Source organism: Artibeus jamaicensis, unplaced genomic scaffold, assembly GCF_021234435.1.
Source record: "Artibeus jamaicensis isolate MK-2021 breed Jamaican fruit bat unplaced genomic scaffold, CSHL_Jam_final contig_1998, whole genome shotgun sequence".
Taxonomy (NCBI): Eukaryota; Metazoa; Chordata; class Mammalia; order Chiroptera; family Phyllostomidae; genus Artibeus; species Artibeus jamaicensis.
Window position 1 is genome coordinate 7944276 of NW_026521407.1, and position 22030 is coordinate 7966305.

Sequence of the window (22030 nt, forward strand, 5' to 3'; positions counted from 1 at the left end):
GAAGGGGTATCCTACTCTAAGCAATAGCTTCCACTAAGTCATATAATAAACTATACAACCACCATGGAAGTCAAATATTTAGATTCCCACTAAAGCAATGTGTGAGTTCACGAACCTGTAAGATAGTATTTATCACTCCATACCCAAGCCCTTTTCTCCTTCCTGGGTTACGACAGTCACAGCTTGCTCTTCTTTTGATTTATCTCCTATCTCCCTTGCTCCTTGGAGCTACACTAAAGGACTTACATCATTCGCTAAGTCACTGCTAAATCTAAGCTGAGAAATACAATACTGGAGTAGATCATCGCCAACACAAAACACCATAAAGAGACTGTTGTTCATTCTTATTATTAACAGCATCCTCACAGCAAAATATGGAAGTTTATCTGATTACTGGTTTGTATTTTAATGTTGCCTCTTGATATGCTTTCTAGTTATTCTCTAAGGTTGAAAAGGATCTCAATAATACTGACACCTTCTGTTTGTAAGGCATTTAAAGCATTTTTAACAAACTAATTTAAACCTCATAGCATCTATGAAAATAGACAATATAATTCTCCACATGCTACAGATGAAGAAAGGCTCAGAAGATCTACCTGATTTGCTCTCTAGGTCATACACACAGCAAGGAATAAGACAGGACTTTGGCCCAGGTTTATCTAATTTTAAGATGATTGTTGTTTCTGCTATAACTGGGCTGACTCACCAAGTCAAATATAAAGCAAAATGATTTGGGTGACGTTTTCACCCAAATTAGTAAATTAGATCAGGCTGCTTTCAGTATTGTTTTTTAAGAGGCACTCAAATTTTACCACTTTACACTCCCAGACTTCAATATTTGTTTCAGTTTCAATTCAACTCAACATATCTTTCTGAGAGCTTTGTATGTATCAGATACAGCACAAGAGGCTAATAATACAATGATGATTCAGTCACAGTCTAGTTAGGAGTTCCTCACAGTCTGCTCATATGTCCAACTTCAGACTAGATGATCTGAGAAATACAGAAGATCCTGCATGTCCCTTTGCTTAATTCCTTCTTTAGTCTATTCCTTCAATGACTGACTTCAACATTTACCAATCAGAGATGAATAAGTCATGATGCATGCTCTCTACAGTTCATAATCCGCTGAGGTAGATAAACACGCAAATGAATAATTTATAATAAACCTTAGTAAGTGCCATAACAGAGATAAAATGCTATAAAGCAAGAGAACTGAGCAACTAACTAGACCTGGGAAAATCAGCACTGGCTCATCCTGAGAGACCAAGTTTTAAAATATGATGATCCATTGAAGTATAAGAAATGATGGCCCTTTAAAGCACATCTGCCTTTCCTCCTTAGTCTCCTGCAAACAACAAATGGTCACTGTTTGTGTGCTGAGAGGTAAAAGTGCAAACTGCTCTTTCATAGCCCTTGATCTGACTATGGGCTGGAAACAGGAAAGAAGTGTCACAAACTCCTCAGCAGTTGCTTCTAGTTACAGTGATTTTCCTTATCAAACTTCTAGTGGGATGAATGAAAAACCTATGTTCCTATCCTAATCCTTAGAACCTGTGACATAACCTTATTTGGAAAAAAGGGTCTTTGAAGATATAATCAAGGATCTTGAGATGAGATCATCCTGATTATCTAGGTGGACCCTAAATCCAATGACAAATGTCCTTACAAGAAACAGAAGAGTCCACATGAAGACAGAAGTGGAGACTGAAATGGTGCAGCCACAAGGAATGCCACCAGAAGCTGAAAGAGGCGAGGAAGTATTCTCCCCTTCAGCCTCCAAGGTGCAGCCCTACTGACGCCTGGACTTCAGCCTTCTGGCCTCCAGAGCTGGGAAAGAATCAATTTCTATTGTTTTAAGCCACCCAGTGTGTGATAATTTGTTACAGCAGCCCCAGGAAACTAAGACAAGACCTAACATGATTCTCTAGCAGCAGCAATGTCAAGAAGCCCTTACTGAAAACTTAATTAACATAACTTTGTGTGAGTACTGAACAAAGTGGATTAGATGAACCAGGTGCCAGCCCTAAGGAAGATTCCATGGAAAGCCATGGAAATGCTAAGGAGTGTGGCAATACAGCAGCCCCATGGAGCTGTATGCAGCATACATGGAGGAGTACAGCAGCCCCATGGAGCTGTATGCAGCATACATGGAGGAGTACAGCAGCCCCATGGAGCTGTATGCAGCATACATGGAGGAGTACAGCAGCCCCATGGAGCTGTATGCAGCATACATGGAGGAGTACAGCAGCCCCATGGAGCTGTATGCAACATACATGGAGGAGTACAGCAGCGTGGCAGAATAGCAGCTCCATGGAGTGAGACAATCTGCAGGTGTGTTCCTATTTTGCCATTTAACCAACTATATGAGTTGGAAATTTTAATAAGCCTAAGCTTCAGTATTCTTATCTGCAAAATAAGAATTGTTGTAAGCATCAAATAAAACACCTAGAACATGGACACAAAAGAATACATGTGGACCACTGAATATACATCGTGCAGATAAACAAAGAAGTTCAACTAAAGTTAATTACCAGTTCTTTGTGTGAAATCTTATTTCCATCCCAGTTTCAAATTTCCAGTCACCCTCTCTTCCTCATCATCCCATGGCTCCTATCCCTGCTGTTACCAAAACAACGGACAGTTCTGAGCCCATCACCTGAAGTACCCATGTCTTCCACTAATAATAATGTCTAGTTTTGTTTTGAGAATATCTAAGTCCTTCAGCTCAAGCCTTCATCACATTCTCTACCTACCAGTAAGTTAAAAACCTCTTTATATTTGTCTTCTTCCCTAACCACATGTCCTTCCACCTTCATCACTAAAGACCAGGGCCAGCACTGGTGCTCGCAAGTGATCATCCCTCCCAGTTATCCATCAACCTACAATTCTTACAGCTTCAACAGTTTGGTCTCCAACTGTTCCTTCTCTGCCCACAAACATCCTCCCTCAACCTGGCAACACCCTCCCCCACCGGGCTCCCTTTCCATCTCCTCCAGGATGTTTTGGCTAACCCCTCAAGCTCAGGGGGTTTACTGTCCCAAAGTAAACTTACCATCTCGTCCACTGCCCAAACCTGCTACAATTTAACTCCCCTGGTCTAATATTGCTCCTGTCTTTCAGCCACTGAGTTTTGAAACCTACCCATCATTTCAGGACCTTTCTTTGCACTTGTTCCTCCAAGTAGTCTAGAACACTCTTCCCTAGAACTTTCACATAGCAGTTCCTTCTAATCATTGAGATCTCACCTAGACTCCATTTTCTACACAGATTCCTCACCTGGCTACCTTCTCAAAAGAACCTTCCTCCCAAGTCCCTTTGCTAGAAACCCAACTTCATCTTTGTCACAGAACTTTGCACAATCTAAAAGTAATCTTATGTATTTTCTGGCTTATTTGTTGTCTAATCCTTTATGAGCTGCTTGAAAGCAGAGACCATGTCTGTCTAGCTCAAAATAGGTGCTCAGTACACAGCTTTGAATGAATGACTTTCCTGGACTTCTATTTTCCTCCACATAACCTCTGCTCTTGCTCAGCCCCACAACCTGAGAAAGATATTTAACAGGAAAGTAGCCGGGACCACAGCCTCTGAGCTGGCCTCCCTGCTGTCTGTTTCCTCCTTACCCAGTTCATCTTACATCCTACATGATACATAATTATCCTAAATCACGGCTCATCTTGGCAATTACTTCCTCAAAATTTTTCAATAACTTTCACTGAGTACAAAATTAGGTACAAACTCCTTATCTAGGTATTCACTACTCTCCTATGGCTCCACCCAACCTTTAAAAAAATTAAATTCACTCCTTTAACCATTTATTTTGAAATAATTATAGAAACAGTAAGCTTGCCATTTATTCTGAAATACACAAGAATTCCCACATACCTTTCCCCCTCCCTGCTCCTCCCCAATGTTCACGTCTTGACACAGCTCTTACATAATGTCAAATCCAAGCTGGTAAAACCCATAGAGCTTATCCAGATTTCACCAGGTATACATACACACGTGCGTGTACATGAATGTGCATGTGTGTGCATGCACATGGGCTTGCTTGTATAGTTCTAGGCAACTGTGTATGTATGGCCTGTGGCAATCACTACCGTAATCAAATATTCAACTGTGCCATCAACACTAAACCGTTACCCTTTCATAGTCTTATCCATCTCCCCAATCCTTCCCCTGGCTACTACTAATCTGTTCTTCATCTCTACAATTATTTAATAAATGTTACATAAATGGAATTTTTTACTCTTATTAGTGAGCAGTATAACATAGTGTAATGTACAATACCACAGTTTATTTAATCACTCATCCACTGAAGGACATTTGGGTAGTTCCCAGCTTGGGGTTAACATGAATAAAAAATTCTTTGAACATTCATGTATGAGTGCCCCCATAAAAATTAGTCTTGATTTTTCTAGGATAAATTTCCAAGAGTACAATGGCTGGTATCTTACTTTTGTAGCCTCAATTCCCAAAAATTCTATTCTTGTTCCCATGTGATAGTTGAACAGGACTACTTGCTCCATTTCCTCTTCCTCTCTGGTTTCTGATCCTCATCATCATCTCCACGTGTATTATTAAAAGCTGCTCCAAATCACTTTTTGAAAGCAGATGAAGAAATAAACTAATATAGACAGAGACTACAGATTAATGAATGGAGGGGGAAATAATTAAGAGATGATAGTGTATTTTATGAACCAGTGTTCATAAAATGTTTTACCATATTTTAAATTATCACAAAGAATTAAGACTGTTTCTGGGTTTTATTTTTCTATTCCACAGATCCAACAGTACAAAGTTTTAGTCTATGCTAGTATAGACTAACATACTTTAGTCTATAGTATGTTTTGAAATCTGGTAATTCAGGCCCCTCCCTGTTGTGTCTAAAATAAAAATAAAAGTAAAAAAAAACTTTGGTTACTCTCACAAATTTTCTCTTCCAGATAAATTTTAAAAATCAGTTTACTAAATTTCACTTTTAAATTTTATGGAAAATTTTTATTGGGATTATCTCAGATTTGCAGATTATAGAGATTTCTACTTTTTAAAGAGCACTTGCATGTTTTCACAATTAGTATGTATTTATCAAGTTCCTACGATCGGCTGAGTTCTGTGGGAAATTCGAAGGATTTTAAGACAGTCCTTGCCCCACAGAAATATACAACCTAAATGGAGGAAAATATATAAATAAATGAAAATATATCTGAAATGGCAGATATCCGTAGAACTAAACTTGTAGTTCAGTTACAGTCATGGTATGCTTCGAGGTTTGTTTTTGCCTCCGATTTTACTATTTTTTGTTTCTTCTTTGGCCTTACTTTTTTTAAGCACTTGACAACGTGGTGTTTACACATGATCGATTTTTTTGACAATCACCCTCAGTAAGTTCTATTACCATCCCCATGTCACCGATAAGAAAACTGAAGCCCAAAGTAGCTAAGTAACTGCCCCAAGAGCACAGAGCAAGTGGAGGATGCATAGGACTCGAAACCAGGTTTCCCTGACTGCGGCCACCGTAGTGCCTCCTCTTCTTCCTCCCCCCTTTTAAATTCCTGCTCAGGTATCAAATGAGAAACCGTATCTGAAGAACAGGGGATGATAAACGCGTCACATCCAGTTTTGCCTCCTGTTTCATCCTCTCCACACCAGCCCAGTGAAGAATAAAATCGCCGGTGGGGAACAAGGACACGTTCTCCCCCTGCCACTCACTGTCCAAGTGGGCCCGCCGGGTCCCTCTCCCCTCCCCCCCCTAAACTAAGAACAAGACCCACTAGGCACCTTACGGTGAGAGCCCTGAGCAAAACGAAAACGTGGGACCCCTTGTTCAAAATGTACCACTAGTTTCAAGAGGTGTGCGCAGACCATTAAAGGCAGCACAAAGCCTATCTGGGCACGGGGGGCGGGGGTGAAGGTTGGGGGTGTTCTCAGCTACGTGGGCTCCAATTCCAGGAATCAGCCTCGGCGAAGCATGTTTCTTTTTCCTAACCCAGTTCCCGCCTCTGCAGATTCACAGCCCTGCTCTGACGAAGAAGGCTGCTCGGAAGTCTTCCTGCCCACCGACAGCGACTACGACTCCAGTGACGCCCTGAGCCCCAGAGACTTGGACCTGGTCTACCTGTCCTCGCACGACATCGCCCAGCAGTCCCTCAGCGGCCTCAGCGGCAGTGCCCCCGACGTCCTGCAGGTGCACGACATGAAGTCTCCTTTGGGGCCCGGCCAGGACCCCCCGGGCCAGCTTCCCGGGCCAGAGCCAGACCGCTCCTGCGCCGACTTCCTGCACAGCCTCACCCTCACGGGCCTCGTGCCCAAGAACCACGCCAAGATGGCGCCGGGCGCGCGCCCGCCGCCGCTGGGCTTCCTGGGAAAGCGGAAGCCGGCCAAGCACCAGCACTACGGCGGCTTCAGCCGCCACCACCGCTGGCTGCGCATGTACAGCGAGACGCAGTCACTGTCGCTGTCCGAGGGTGTTTACACACAGCATCTGTCCAGGGCCTGCGACCTGGCCCAGCATCCCGGGGAGGCAGGGCGGCTGGCATCTGCCGCCGATGGGCCCCGCAGCCTGGCTCTGACCCACGCCACCAGCCTCCCTGAGGGGCGGAAGAGCATCCTCCAGGACCCGGGGCCCTCCGTGCACCGCATCTATGTGGAGCCTTACCCCGAGGCCCTGGTGGACACAAAGCCCTGGGCCAGCTTGAGCCCACCACCTGGAGGTCAGGCCAACCTGCCCAGCCCCACCCACCCAGAGAGGAGCCCGGAGGCCCCCACCACGTCTCCAGTGTCAGAAATATTCAGCAGCATGCTCTAAGGAGCCACAGTCGGCTGACTATGGTTCCACCGCAAGACCCTGCATTTTCTGTCACCTAGCCTGCCCCCACCATGTCCCCATTCGTTTTCAAATGGTTTGAATGTTTTTTTAAAAATCCATAGGTTCCAGGTTCAAGGATCTCTTTTTTTTTTTTTTTTTTTTTTGTAAGAGTAGAGTTGGGGTAGAGGCAAGAGTTACCAGTGTCACTCCCAGTTCAGCCTACAGAAGGCATAGAGGGGCATTTGTGTCAACATAGAATCCTGGACATAACAGTTAGAATATGTCTCCCTTTTGGTGGCACCTGTGACCGATGTAGGGCAGCCCAAAGAGCCACCCTCAGTTCTGCAGCTGATTTTGTAACCTGACCCCTGGGTTTAGGACTCTTTTATGAGTTTTGGATTGATAGGAGACATTCTATAGATAAAAATATGATTATCATTGTTTTTCTCTCTATTCTAAACTTTTAGAAGAGTTGGGGGAAAAGAAGGCCAGGTTTAGGGCACAAGGTGAAGTGCACTTGCCCTAAGTTCCCTGTCAGCAAAATCAAGTCATTCCAAAGTACAGGGTTCTCAGTGGCTCACCAAATCCAATTTGTCCATCAGCACTGATCTGATTAAGGAGGCCTTGGACAGGCCTTTTCTTCACTTAATGACAAAACCACCAGAAACAAAAGTACAGGATGCTTCTCTTCTAGCTCCAACTTGCAAAGATAGAACAGAGCAGGAAGCAGTCCTTCCTGCACACTCAACTCCCACTGAAGCATCAAAAAGGGCCATATATTATTCCAGGGTGCAAGAAGAGGGTTGCATTCTGTGAAAGCCTGGATTACAGATAAGACAAGGGGAGGGGGACAGACACAAGCAAAATGTGTTTACTTTACAGTCCTAAAATAAGTCCATAGGGGCTCTGTCTCAAAAATAATAATGGATCTGCTCCAGATTTCTTAGGCGACAAAATTGTCATTGAACTAAAAAGTGCCCTCCGGACATGGCAGTGATGGAGTCCTTACCATCACACTGGACACTTCTATTCACCCCCACATCACATCACAGGTCACAGGACAGATTGTCCAGAGCTTGGGTTGCTGACTTCTGCTTTTTAATGCACCCCCTCCAAAGGCAGTAGGTTTTACCCCCAAAGCAGCTGGCCCATTAGCCTCAAAGAAAATCTTTCCTTAGAAGACCCTGCCAGTGATCCCAAGGTTGTGCTCCAAGACACCTGCAAATCCTGCTTTGGTCTCATTGCCTCCCATCTACCTTTCTTACAAAGGAGAAGCCCAAGTCAAAGAGAAATCACACTGCATATTCAAAAAGGCAGGGGACTTCCTTCATGTACTGGAGCCAAAGCCCATTCAGTTCACTGATATTCTAAATGGTCCTTTTCTGCTTCATAGGCATTTTGGTTAAATATTGCTCTTATGGTTCTACTCCTATCTGCACAGTTCTACCCTTCATCCTCATGGGAGTTCATACAAAGTCCCCTGTTCACAATGTTATTCCGATCCCTTCCATTTTCAAAACATTTGAATTAAACATAAATAATTACCCTGGTGAAAAGATACAGATTTGGCTCATAGCCTATGGTCATTAGAAAACTAAAGTCCAGAGCTCTGTCTTTATTTTTTTAAGAGATTTTATACTCAACGAACCTCCCAAAGAATCCGATCAGAATCACTGCAGCTCCTTTTCCATGTCTGGGAGGATTTTAAAAGGCAGTTTTCTTCTTTCTGAGTGACTTCTATGTGTGTGGAGTGTTAGAGCTAGTAGGGACCATAAAATTAGTCTAAGTCCTTGTGTTTACAGATGATGCAGTTAAGGCCCAGACTGGTTAAGTGACTTGCTCAAGGTCAAAGAACTAGTTTAGTCTCAGAGTTAGAGTCTGAACCCAGAACCATTTTTTTTTATAGAAGGCTCTCTGGTTGGGAATTGACACATATCTAGTCAACTCTTCTCTATAGGTTACTTAGCTAATTTTCAGATTGTCTTATCTACTTCTAATTCCAAATTCAACTCTATTTCTTAACATTTACCTAACAGATTTTCAATATCACAGCGCTCCTTGTTGCCAGGAAATTCAAATTTCATATACCAGACATCTAAGCTCATCAATTAAAAAGCAAATTTGGGAGAAATGTCATTTAAAAGTAGAGACCGTATGACTCCTCTTTAATAACAAAAATGACAGTCATCTACAGTCAGTGCCTGCTTATTCCTAATTATAAGACAGATTATATATGTTGAATAAGCATGAGATGAGATGCTGGAATTGTCGAGACATAAGAAACCAAATGATTCTCTGATCATGACCTTTCTGGTGGCATGGAAGGAAGTTTGTGACTGTGAATTAGATGAAAAGCATTTGACAGACAGCAGAAGCAGAGACTGACCCACCCTTGGGCCCCTCATTTGGTCAGCAAGCTCTGGCACACTGGACCAAATAATGACTCACAAAGTAAAACTACATTAAAACCAAACCCACTAATTTATATTGAGGACGCAGGGTTATTTCTTCACCTTCTATGAGGAAAAGAACTGCATGCCCCTGAAATGAACGATGTACATTAAGTTTCAATGGGCATATTTACTCAACCTGAAAATGCATTTTCCTAGCACTATTCCTATGTCAAAGTGGATGTCATATCTGCAATAATTAACTGTTTGTTCAGGTAGGTTCCCTACACCCATACCTCCACTTTGCAACATTTCGTGGACCTAGTTTAAATTAAATCATCCCTGTGAGCAAAAATTGTGTTCTCCATCTCACAGCCCTTTATTCATTTTGACAGTCTTCTCATTAGGGAAACTTTTCAATGTATGAGGACCTTTGTGTTTGTTTGTTTTGTTTTGTCTTACTGGGTTGATTGATGATATGATGGACATTTTGTCTTTCATTCTTTTTAAGTTGAACCTGAGAGCCACAAGAAAAATTTTCTATCCTGGATCTTCTTTGCCATGGTTTTTCTAAAATCTTAATCCTCATCTTTATTAGCCAGCTCTCATTATTTGTGAAAAACTCAAAAATCATTGACTGAGGCCCTAGCGTATGTCTGTCTCTATTCTATCCTAGCATAAATCCCATGGAGGACAAAGGAATCAAGAATAAAACACATTGCCATCCACCAGGAGTGCACAATCCTATATGAGTGTAGCCATAATCATTCAATATCTTCTCACCAATGTCTCAGAAGAGGTGGGGAGCCTATCTCTTCAGCCAGGCCAGACAGCTTTGATTTCACTCTTGCTGTCTATTCATAAGGTGGACAGCCTGCAAAATGCAAGTCTTCAATGGATATGCTTACAACCATTTCAAAGGCTGTCACATCCTCTTAATTGGTGAGGCTCTCTGGGAGACAGTAATTAGAAACCTTCACTCTAGGGAATGAGTATTTTTAAAAGTGGGTACTTAAAGATGAGCCCCCTTTCGTTTTAAGAACATTCACTGATGCTCAAAGCAATAATTACACTGTAGAAAATGGTTCCATTTGGTTTGAAAGTTGAAGCCAATTAGTAATAATATTCCTCCAGCCCCCATTCCTAAAGGATCCCAAAGCACTTTATGAAAAGCAATGACTGAAGCCTTGTTGTACTCCCCTAAAAAGACCTTGTCCAGGAGCCACCTGGCAAACACCTACCCCATGCTTGCCAGGAGATCGTGCCAGACAAGTGGAAAAGAAGACTGGCCTCTCATTCATTGTTATCCTGCCACACGAACGTGTGCCCTGGTGAGCGTGGAGCTCTACACTCGAAGACAATTTTAGACAAGGAGGCATACTGGAAAATCCAAACTCCGTGGCCTCCTCTTATTCTTCATACTCCACCCAAGATATACTCACTTTCTTTTGGAGAACTGTCAACTCAAGATATGAAGGAGTCTGCAGTGCATTTAATTTCCCTAGTTATGTCAAAAGCATACAGAATTCACTGGCTTCTTCACATTGATACTTGTTAGAAAGATGATGCTATCATTCTACAGCTTTCTCAACTTTGTGTGCAGCAGAACTACAGCAGGGAGTATGCATCCCTTGGTACAGTTGTTTATGGCACTATAACATACCCATTAGAGAGGGTAGTTATAGGTTAACAAGAGAACATTCTCAGAGAATTGAAAGTGCTACATTTTCACTTTATAAAGTCTAAATATTTTTTCAGATGATTCAATAAAGCAAACCTGAACTTTTTTTCCTGGTCGTACCTTTAAGGAAAATTTTAAGGAGCTCTTTGGAAAGCAATGATACCTCTCCACAGGTAGCAAGGTGAACAAGGAAAAAACTTGTTTCTTTGCGGGTCACCTCTCATAAGATGTTCAAACACGTGGCTCATGACTGTTAAGCTAAACTTCAATGCAGCCTTACAAACAACAAGGGTAGTGTATTTGAAACTATGTTGTACAGTTTGGAAACTTATTCCAAGATCTTAATTCAGAGTTTTTCTGAGGTGTTGAACTTTGCCATTAGCAAAAAGTATTTTTAGAAAAATCCATTGACTGTTTATGAAGCGCTGATTTTGCCATATTTCGGGTCTCTGGTTTTTCCACTACATCTGCACACAGTAGTTATATTGGAGAGTTTTTTTCAGTGATTTCTTTTATTTCCATTAATAATGAACTTATAAAATGGTTATTCAAAAAGATAGTTGGTTTTATTTAACAATCAGACAGGTAGACTGTGAAAATACGCTATTTTGATAAAGGAAGTAGGTTTGTCGTTGTTTTAAATATTATCTTAGCGTCTTTCCCCTCCAGAGATGTAGTTTTCATTTTAACAAAAGCCAATATTTAACTCAGTGGCAAATGTTAATGCTTTCTGCTCCTCTTCCTTCAGAACATGACATGAAAGTCTGAACGTGCTTTCACAGTAACCACCATCCAGTAGCTGATTTAGAAAAACCAACCCTGGCAAAGTATCGTGTGAAGTCACTCTGAGTTGCTGTGCTACTTCTTGCCCTGTAGCAAACCAGATGTTTGAGAATTTCCCCTGTATGTGGTCACAAGCATCAGTGTAATGCTTGTGATGGAAAAAGAATTAAAGAAGTGTGTGTGTGTATGTAGTAGAGGAGGGATATTTCACAGAAAAAGTAATGTAAATGGCACTCCACTAGGCAGTGTTTAATTGTTTCCTGCCTACTGTGTACATAGTAATTTCACTGATTATTGGTTATTTGTTCAGAATCTATTGTATCTTGTTGCTATGACTGCAACTGAGTGTATGTAAAAGTTGAGATTTCAGTATGTTATCTGCACAATTTTGTGTGCTTTAAACCTCTGTAAATGTACAGATGAATCATGTACATGTGTTAAATGTGACTCTCACTCTTGAAACAATGATATTTTGTAGTATGAACTTTTGCAAACTATTTGGAAATTTTAAAAGGATATTGTGAATGGTCAGTACCCTCAAAAACAACACTGGTAAAATGAAGGCCTCTTCAAGAAGTCAGGGATTAATAGGAATTAAGATAATTTTTCTAATGGCAAGTATTTTTTGATAATTTCTTACCTGCATCATTGTATTTGAAAGAAAAATTGTGAGCAGAAGAAATCTTAGCTATCAGAGGGGATGACTTTGTTTTATAAGCATTAAGTAATACTAATATACTTTATGTCTCACCTGATGTTATTGAAATCTAGTTCAAAGCTAAAGAAGTCAAAAGTATTTTTGATTCTTCATAAGATTTTTGCTGCCTATAGGACAATTTCTAAGCCCTTTGTCTTCAGTGTGGAAAATGTCAATTAAATAATGAACTATTGAGGTCAAGTACAGAATTGTCAGTACTTGGCTTACCTGATAGTTTTTCCCAAGTCTCAATAAAACAAACATTTTTCAGCCTGCACTTTTAAAATCTTCTTTCTGATACTTTGGAAGAGTCATTATTTGGGGCACTGTTTTGACAGTTATCAGAAGAGTCTGACCAATTGGCCCTTGGTAGATCAATGGCATTTGGGTTATTTCTCTTGCATAATCAGTCATTGCCAAGTGTTGAAAATACAGCTGCAGGCAAGCACTCTCACCAAGTGGCAGCCAGGAGCTTGGACATCTTAACCTTGCCTCTTCCTCCACAGCTTGCATGTTCAAACAAACGTCTTCTGTGCATTTCTGTATGTGCTGCCCTGTCTCTATTTCTCTACCCTTTTATTTCCATGCCCACAAAGCACCTCCATTACCCTTACCCTCTGGCTGAGAATTGAGATTTCTTCTGTGTTTGAGACCACTACAAAGAGATTACTTCAACCCCATGAACCTGTGCAAAGATTGTCCTAAATTCCCAAGAACAGGAAATATGCTGCTTGAGACCCCGTATTTGTCTTATGCTATTTTACAGAACTCTTTTAAATACACACACATACAAAAATTCAACTCCTTATTGGCATGTTTGTGGTCGGCTTTCCTGATGGTCTCAGAGGGCTGTTTTGTTGTCCTGACCACATGTGCTGTTTTCCTTGTGTAAATTGTCATCTTTCTAAGTAAACCATTACTTTCTTTTCCTAACTCTGTCTTCAAATAAAAGTTTACCTTTTTTTTTTAAACCAAACAGATGACCTTGCTCTTTAATATCTCCTTTCTTCTACGAACCCTCCTGGGGAGGGATTAGGGGAAGGACAGAATGGGGTATAAAAGGAAGAGGAGGCCTTTCAAATTCAAGCTGCTGATTGACAAGCGTGCTTTTATTGAATGCTTAGCCATCAATAAGGTATATCGAGTAATAACCAGCATTTCCGTAGGCTAACAAGAAATAATTTTTTTAATAATAATGATGATGGTGATGATGATGACAATGTTAGGAAATCAAGAGTTTAAATCAAGAGTTTCTTATCAAACTACAGTAACTACCAGGCAGGGGGAAAAAAAACTCAAGGAAATCCTCTTGCCCAATATTATCTGTCAAGTAAGCTAGATCTTTGCAATGGTTTCTTGAATATGAACATGTATTTTCTCCATAGAAAGGGTAGAGCATTCTTACATCTGCATAATGCAGCCTGATCATTAACGATAATAATAATGATACTGGTTCTGTCATAAAGTACACACTGCATTAAGCTATAGGCCACAGAAGGAACTGGTATTAGACACAGGCTAGAGGAAGCTAGGCACCAGGTGGTCACTAAAGTAGACCAGATACTCTAAGTCAAAAGCAACTGTCTGGAATTTTTTGGCCATCACCTTCTCAAGATAAGTCATAGCTCCTTTAACAAATACCTGTCAAATGAGTGATAAAGTATTAAAGAGGTCACTCAAAGTTAGGTTAATGCCCATAAACTGCTTACCTTCTCCATGAAGAAATGGACTCAAAGGACTTTTGAAATGCCTTCCAGCCTAAGGCTCTCTAAAATAGCTCAGAGGGTGCTCAGTTTCTCCTGTCAGTGCACTTTGAAGTATTTCTTGTAGGACTTTCTGAAAACTTCCACCACCCACCCACTCTCCATCTCCAGAATCCTTTGACTGAAACCAGCCCCTGAGAGGGAAGCAAAGGGCCTAGGGAGAAACCTGCTCCTTCTTAGGCTGTAGGACACACTTCCAGACAGCCAGCAGTGATTTGAGAATCATGATATCACATCCAGTGGTTGAGCACCGTGGAGACTGATATACAAATCACCTATCCCCGCTGCATCTTCTGAGTGTCCAGAAAACCTGCAAATGTCTTGTCCCAGGGCCCAATAAGGCCACTTTAGTCCACACCATTTTCCTCATCAGGCTGTTGATAACTGCAGTCTCCTATATGTTTTTAAAATGCTTTCACAAGCCCCATCTTATCAGAGCTTGACAAACAAGCCTGTGACCAAAGCAAGAGCTTTTAGCTCCATTTTACAAATAAGGAGCTTGAGGCTCAGTAAAGTAAATTCTAGGGCACAGGACTTTGCAGTGTGCCATGCACCATTGACTTAGGTCCTATGAGACCAAAAAAGCAATGACCCAATTGGCCACCCAAAGCTCTTTCTCTGAACAGACACCCTGCATAGACAGACATGCAATAGACAGTTATATACCCATAGATAATGACCACATATGAAGCCAAGCAAGACAATAAAGTACACAGACACTTTCCTGTGAGGCCCGTGTTCTAGCTCAGGGTCAGGCACTCAGACGGCAAGAGAGACACTTTCCCTCTCTGAACTTCCAGATAAAGACATCATCGAACATGTAGGATCTTTTTCAGCTTTGAACTTCCAAGACTCCAAAATACTCACTTTGAGTTCTGATCATGGAGATGTTTTGTGCTGTCATCACTCTTGTTGGAGGAAGTAGGTAGTAGAAGAGTAGGAGACGATGTTGAGTCTACAGCAGCTAAAGGACAGTGGAGAAAAAAATAACTGGCAAATCCAAGTTCAACATCCTTTCCCAATATTCTGCACCCCCCAAAAAATTTCCTCCTCTGCCTCACCCTGATGCCAGTCTCTCTCAGAAGACAGTTCCATTTATTTCAGTTCCCTAATTCGTGGCTGTCCAGGCCATTGTGGAATCACAGTGGATGAGATCCCTTGGACCTGCCCTGATGTCCTGACTTGGTGGTGTTGGCATCTGCCACCAGCTGTTCTTTTAGATCCTGCCCAATCTATACCCTAGCATTCCTTCCCTGGACCGTCCCAGAATGGGTCAAAGCATCGCACAACTTGGGGGGGGCACATTATAATAACCATAAGTGTTCCACTGGCCATTTCCCAGAATCCAGGAGTGAAGTAAGCAAGCCCTTTGCCAGACAGCAAGCCTGTAGTGGGCATCTCCTCTGGGGTGGAAGGGAAAATGAGAGATTGGTATGGGAGAGAGCACAGGCCCCCCTTTATGTAGGATGTTTATCATACCACCACGGGGCCTGTTTTGACACACAATGTCAGGCACACCGTTGATTCTCCCAAGTGCGGGGCAACTTAAGCACCAGTGTGACCTCCTGTGGACCATTCTGGCTTGGCTGAAGCCAAGTGCCAGGCATTGTTCTCCTTCTGCCTTCAGTAAAGACCTGAAGTCAGGACAGCATCATTCTCTGACAAATATTCAGTACATTTCCTCGGGTCCCAGGAGGCCCTGATATTGAAATGTTTTCCTCCCCATAGTTATATTTTCCTTGGTTGAAAAAGTTTTGTTTTGGAAGTTGCTACCCTGTCGAGGTAATGAGTCAGTTTGGGGAAAATGCACATCACTGGCAGAGGCCAGAAGGATGGGGGTGAGAGGAGATGGGAGATTCATGGTGGGAGAGGGAGCTCCACACTCTCTCCCCCTCCCACCCCTTCAGGAAGAACACGGCCCCTCCTTCCCAGCGTCGGACTTCTCCAGTGGGACCAGGGACCAAGCCCCACTGCTGTCTTTGGGCTTGTTCCCAGGAAAGGATAGGTAGGCAGGAAAGGAGCTAACATGATGGGTCATCTTTTGAGTGCTGCTGATCTTCTACTTTCTACTTTCTGTGAAAGTTGGTAGCACTATCACCCACCTTTTACAGAGTGGGAAACCAAGACTCAAAGGAAGAAAAATCACATGCCCAATATCACGCAGCCAGCAAGTGGCAGAGAGAGCTGAGATTAGAATTCAAGGAGTCCCGTGCTCATTACAACATGGGGTCTCCCTACAAGACTCATTCTTACCCAGAGAAACAAACCCAAGTGATTCATGGGAGGCATAGGAAGACCCATGAGGGGAGACAAGGAAAATTATCTGACTCTGGCTGGGGGAGTATTGTTGGCAGAGGGAACAGAGGTTTATGCACTTAAGCCACCCCTTCCTTTTCCTTGTATCCCCTCAATTTTCCCACCCCATCATTTTCTTCACGTGGAGAGAAAAGTTATAGAGATACAAAAAAACACACATACATGCACCAACACACTCAGTCCCCACACCACCACCACCACACACACACACAACACACCCTTCCACGCAAGCACAGAGGCACACACATCTGGAGGTAAAACTCAGGATTCAAGGGTTGGCCTCATGCCAGCTCTGAGCCCCAAGTAGCCCACTGAGGAGCCCTGGTCTGCCTCACTTTGGGAGGTCAAATCAATGAAAGAGCCCTGGTAGTTTAAAAAAGAGAAAGGGAGAAAAAAAGAACACCAGCACCTCTCATGATGGGAGGTCAGAGCGAATGAAACCAGGAGGAGGGGCAGCGGTATGGGAGCTGGGGAGAGAGCATGGGGGTGGGGAGCCTGGTGCTGGCAGCTGAATTCCTACCCTGGCCCAGCTCCAAAAGATTAAAATAGAGCTCTTAGAGTGTCCCCTCCACAGACCAGCCTGCCAGGGGCCAGACAATACGTGGGTTTGTGCTCCAGCACAGGCCTCCAGAGAGGTGATGTTTTTACCCGGACAGCTAAAGGCACAGAGGCAGGTCTAAGCAATTCCAAGGCTCCTTTGGCCCACAGTCCCAGAACAGGCCACAGCAGAGGAATTGCTGCCGGCTGCTAGGACGCACACAGATCTGCTCTTTTCTCTTCTCACCCCAGGGCAGGCTGCTGGACTCACACTTCAGTCTACCTGCCCCAAAACACCCAACTGGCAGGGGGATGCGGGACGAAGGCTTAGGGAATTCGTTATACTTTAATTGGAAAAAAATTCTCAGCAAGACTGTAAACAGGCAGCTCTACTAGTGAGGGACAGACAGAGCCTCCCTTGGGGTTACCTGAAATACTCAGATGAGTACAGATACCTCATTTTCCCTACCCAAGGAACACAGCTTCCCCAGAAGGAAGCCCACTGGCCACTAGAGGCTACATCTGCTTCCTTGGGATTCTTGAGGATTTCAGGCAGCTGGGACTCAAGTTCAACACCTCAGACCACTTGCTAATAAAGAAGGATGAAGACCAGTATGTGTCAGGCTGAGCACACAAGCTCTGGAGTTTGCCAGATACAGGTTCTAATCCTGATGCAGCCACTTAGTAACTTTTTGAATGTGGAAAAATTATTTCATCTTTCTGGGACTTTGGATCTTTATCTCTAATAGCACCCAATAATGGTCATAATGTTAGAGGAGAAAATGCGTAGAAAGTGGCCAAATCAATGCCTGACATGTATCTAGCAAATGTTAGCAAGAAAAGAAAATATCCATCCTACCAGGTCCCCCCATAACTGAGATGAAAATGTGCTTTGTCACTCAAAGTAGAAGACTTTTGATAGTGAGAGTGAACACTAACTGAACAGACCCTGGGACACTGGCTTCCCAGGGACTATCCTCAGAAAACTGGGACATATTATTCCTCCTCTCTAGAACTTTCTGAAGGGTCCCTATATAACATGCTATCCAGATAATTTTCCTTAAAATGATCCTAGAGTTTACTCTATATCATGAAGTCCATTGGAAGTCATAGCTTTCTAGGATATACTGTGATATCCATACATAGCATTTTAATTTAAAATATTATTTATATATATTTTAAAATCTTAAGACTGTAGGTTAGTGACAAGAGATAAGTGATAAGTCATATTTGGATGAAGGACTGAAAATTGGTAAACTTCTACTGCTGGCTTAGTTTTTCCTTCTCTGCTAATTGGGAAAAGTAATTGTCATTCAATATGAATGGAAAAATACTCTCTTTTCAGGTCACAGAATATCAGTATTCCATGAAATATCAGTGTGAGAAGTGTAGCCTTTGAGAATCAAGAACAATCCCCAGGAAGTGAGGGATGCAGGGTGACTTCCATGGTCATGACATTTTCTTTTTTCTTTAAACAGTTTATCCACCCAGGAATAAAGATCAAGATGCAGGAGGCCTTGGTTCCACACCAGATAGATTTCTCCATAGGGCTGCTGAGTGTCCTCACGGTATGGCAACTGGTTTTGCCCAGAAACCAAGTGATCCAAGAGAGAGCAGGGCCACCCAATGTGCCCAAGATTGAGGACACTGGACTCCCCATTTCAAACCGTCCCAGGCCCACCCCTGAAATGATGGTCTCAGTGGAAGGAGAAAACACCTGAGAAGCATTCATGGGCTGCTCAGCTTGAAGCTGCAGCCAACAGCTTCAGTCAACCAAAAACATCTTCACACCCAATACAAAAACCAAACGGTTCTCCAAAAGAGAGTAAGCCTGGTCATCCAGGTGACAGCTGGGTCCTCAAAGGCAGAAAATGCTGGAGCTGCTTTTGTGTGTGTGGCTATTTGAAAATGTACTCTTGGTTGTAAGACTGGCGTCTTCCACTCAGCCCAGCCAGCTCTTCTCTCGTCTCTGGGTGCTATCAGGATCTGCCTTCCTGGGTTCCTGGTGGCCTCCCAATGACTTTATGTGTTTATTTGTTGTTGGTTTGGAAGAACAACATCTTCCTCTGGGGTGTTTTGCTTGCATTAAATACATTTAAACCACATGAGGAGAATTGAATGGCTTACAATGTGATCTCTATTTTAATTCTCACCACCTGTAAGGTTGGCACAGCCATGGTCCCCACTTCTCTTATGAAGATTTCTGTCCTGAGAGAATATATCTAGTAGTGGAGAACCAGATAATTCCAGCCTGGTCTTCTGACTTTAAACCCTATGCTCTCTACTGTATCACACCTCAGTATTACATTTTGTTTATTTTATTTAACATGGAGTGACATTAAGACATGGTTACTCTCTGCATTTCAGCTGAGTCATTTAAAAATACACAAACACACATGTACATACATACACACACTCACCAACACACATAGACGGAATTTAAAACTGAGCCCATATAAATTAACTCACCCTACACCCCCACCCAAACAGTGAATAGACGCATTTTCCTGGGTTTTGCTTCAGCCCTGTGGCTACTTTGGGAAATCAGCCTGAACCAAATAGAATAATAGCTTAGAGAGTTGTTTTAAGTTCATCATTTATTATACCATCAACAGCATAAAAGAATGTAAAACATGCTACCAAAATCCCACTTCGGGAAATCTCCCCAATAGAGATAAAATGCCAGTAGATAAGGGTATTTGTACAAGATGCTTATTGCAGCTTTGCTGGTGTGGCAAAATTAACTGGAAACAACCTAAGTGTCCATAAGAGAGGAATACTTGGACAAATTATGATGCACCAATAGTACTATCATAAAGAATGAGTAAGAGGCATTTATATTGACCTGGAAAGATCCATGATGGATTGACAAGAAAGGAGGGGAAGGAGGGTGAGACAGCAAAATGTATTTTGTGATCCAGCCTGCAGTAGATGATTTTTTTAAATTCTATTGCCTAAATACATATGCATGTTGTATGTATCTATATTTATTTCTATATGTACACATAGAAAAGAAACATAAGCTGTAACTTCAGAGTTTGGACTAGGAGAGGACTACCTGACTTGATTAAAAAAAAAACATATTACATGGCTGGTGTAGCTCAGTAGATTGAGCATGGGCCTGTAAAGCAAAGGGCCACTGGCTCGATTCCCAGTTAGGACACATGCCTGGGTTGCAGGCCAGGTCCCCAGTAGGGGACACATGAGAGGCAACCACACATTGATGTTTCTCTCCCACGCTTTCTCCTTCCCTTCCCCTCTCTCTAAAAATAAGTAAATAAAATATTTTTTTAAAAACATATTCTTTTTGTAATTTGAAATAGTAATAAAGTAGGTCAAGATAAAAATAAATTGAGACCAGAATTTTGCCAAGTCTGCTTTGAACACAGAAAACTCAGATTCCCCCCATCATGTCTTTGAGTTCATCCAAACGCACTTTCTTAACAGGCCCCAGACATGGGCATCTGTGTTTAAAGGAATGCTCCACTCTACTCTCCACATTGATTTTCAAGATGGCCATCTCAGCTGGACATTAAGACTTTAGTAGAGCCTCGTCCTCCCCACTCCCACAACTCCCTCCACCCACTCATACCCAAAAAAGACTTTTGCCCCTGCTAAAAAGGCCCAGAATAAATCCTCTCCACCCCAATTATTCTGACAATACATTATTCTCCACTCTCTTTTCTCCCTAACCTCCAGATGGTGGACTCTGGATATGGGGGACTGTGGGAGGCAGAAGAATCTCCCTTCCTAAAGGTCTTCATGGAGAGAGAGCCACATCTGTGGAGAATGGCTTAGATTTAAGAGCAGTTAGAATGAGTTAGTTATGGGTGGTTTGCCATTTTGGGGAGTACTGATTACATGCAGAGCCCAGTGAGAGGGAGAGACAGTAAATCAGGAGGCCCGGTGGCAGAGAAAATATATACAGATAAAATAATTTGGTAGCCTAAAGAAGCAGTATCTAATCAATTACTCTGTACAGCTCCCAGAATAGAATTTTGGACAAAATCAATCTAGGAGAGATAGTTTATGTGAGATGATAGCTCATGATACAGAATGATCCTGAACAGCAGATGTCATTTAGTAGAGACTCAAGTTCCATATTTAGATTTAAAAAATCCAAGTCCAAAATGGAAGAACCTTAGGTGAACAAAGGATTGTGAAAATGGAAGGAAGGAAGGAAGGAAGGAAGGAAGGAAGGAAGGAAGGAAGGAAGGAAGGAAGGAAGGGAAGGGAAGGGAAGGGAAGGGAAGGGAAGGAAGGAAGGAAGGAAGGAAGGAAGGAAGGAAGAGGAAAGGAAAGGAAAGGAAAGGAAAGGAAGGAAAGGAAAGGAAAGGAAAGGAAAGGAAAGGAAAGGAAAGGAAAGGAAAGGAAAGGAAAGGAAAGGAAAGGAAAGGAAAGGAAAGGAAAGGAAAGGAAAGTCTGATTAGATGATTTAGGCATTTACTTTAATAAGCTAGAATTAAGTAAAACTATAAAAAGCAACTTTTAAAAAAGACCCCAAAAGTAAACTAAAGCAGTCTCTAGCTATTTTTATAGAAGTCCACCCACCTAGTCATTCATTTATTCATTCCGTCAATAACAAATATTAACAGAATACCTGCTATGTTGCAAGCACTGTACTAAAAATGGGTTAATGAACTCTAACAATCCCATACTCTTCTGTACTCATATTTCGAGTCCCATGCTCAATCTATGGTAGCTGTTTCAGCTTCACTGGTACACTGTGCAAGGATGATAGAGAGATAAATACCAAGTCATACATGGAATAGTCAAAGGAATTGAGGATATTTAGCCAGAGGTGGTAAGATACTATGGCTGCAGTCAAATATCTAAAGGACTAGTGCAATACAGAAAATAAAGTAGACTTATTTTCTATAGTAACATTTAGCAGAACTATTTTGCAGTCATTTTAAAATGTGTCCACAAATTCTTCTATACTCTGCCCTTCAAATGGTGGAGCCTATTTTCTCCAACCCTGAAAGTGGGCTGGACTGAGGACCCACTTTTAATTACTAAGATGTAGCAGAAGTGGCAATGTGTGACTTTTAAAAC

At 42.2% G+C, this 22030-nt stretch overlaps 1 protein-coding gene across 1 annotated transcript in view; it reads left to right on the forward strand.

Moving 5' to 3' along the window:
- The window catches only part of ANKFN1 (ankyrin repeat and fibronectin type III domain containing 1), a 129582-nt gene extending 122774 nt beyond the window's left edge, over positions 1-6808 (forward strand). Inside the window, exon 17 of the mRNA XM_037163740.2 lies at positions 6009-6808. Coding sequence (XP_037019635.2) covers positions 6009-6808 — 800 coding nt within the window. The remainder of the gene's footprint in view (positions 1-6008) is intronic.
- Positions 6809-22030: the final 15222 nt, after the last annotated feature.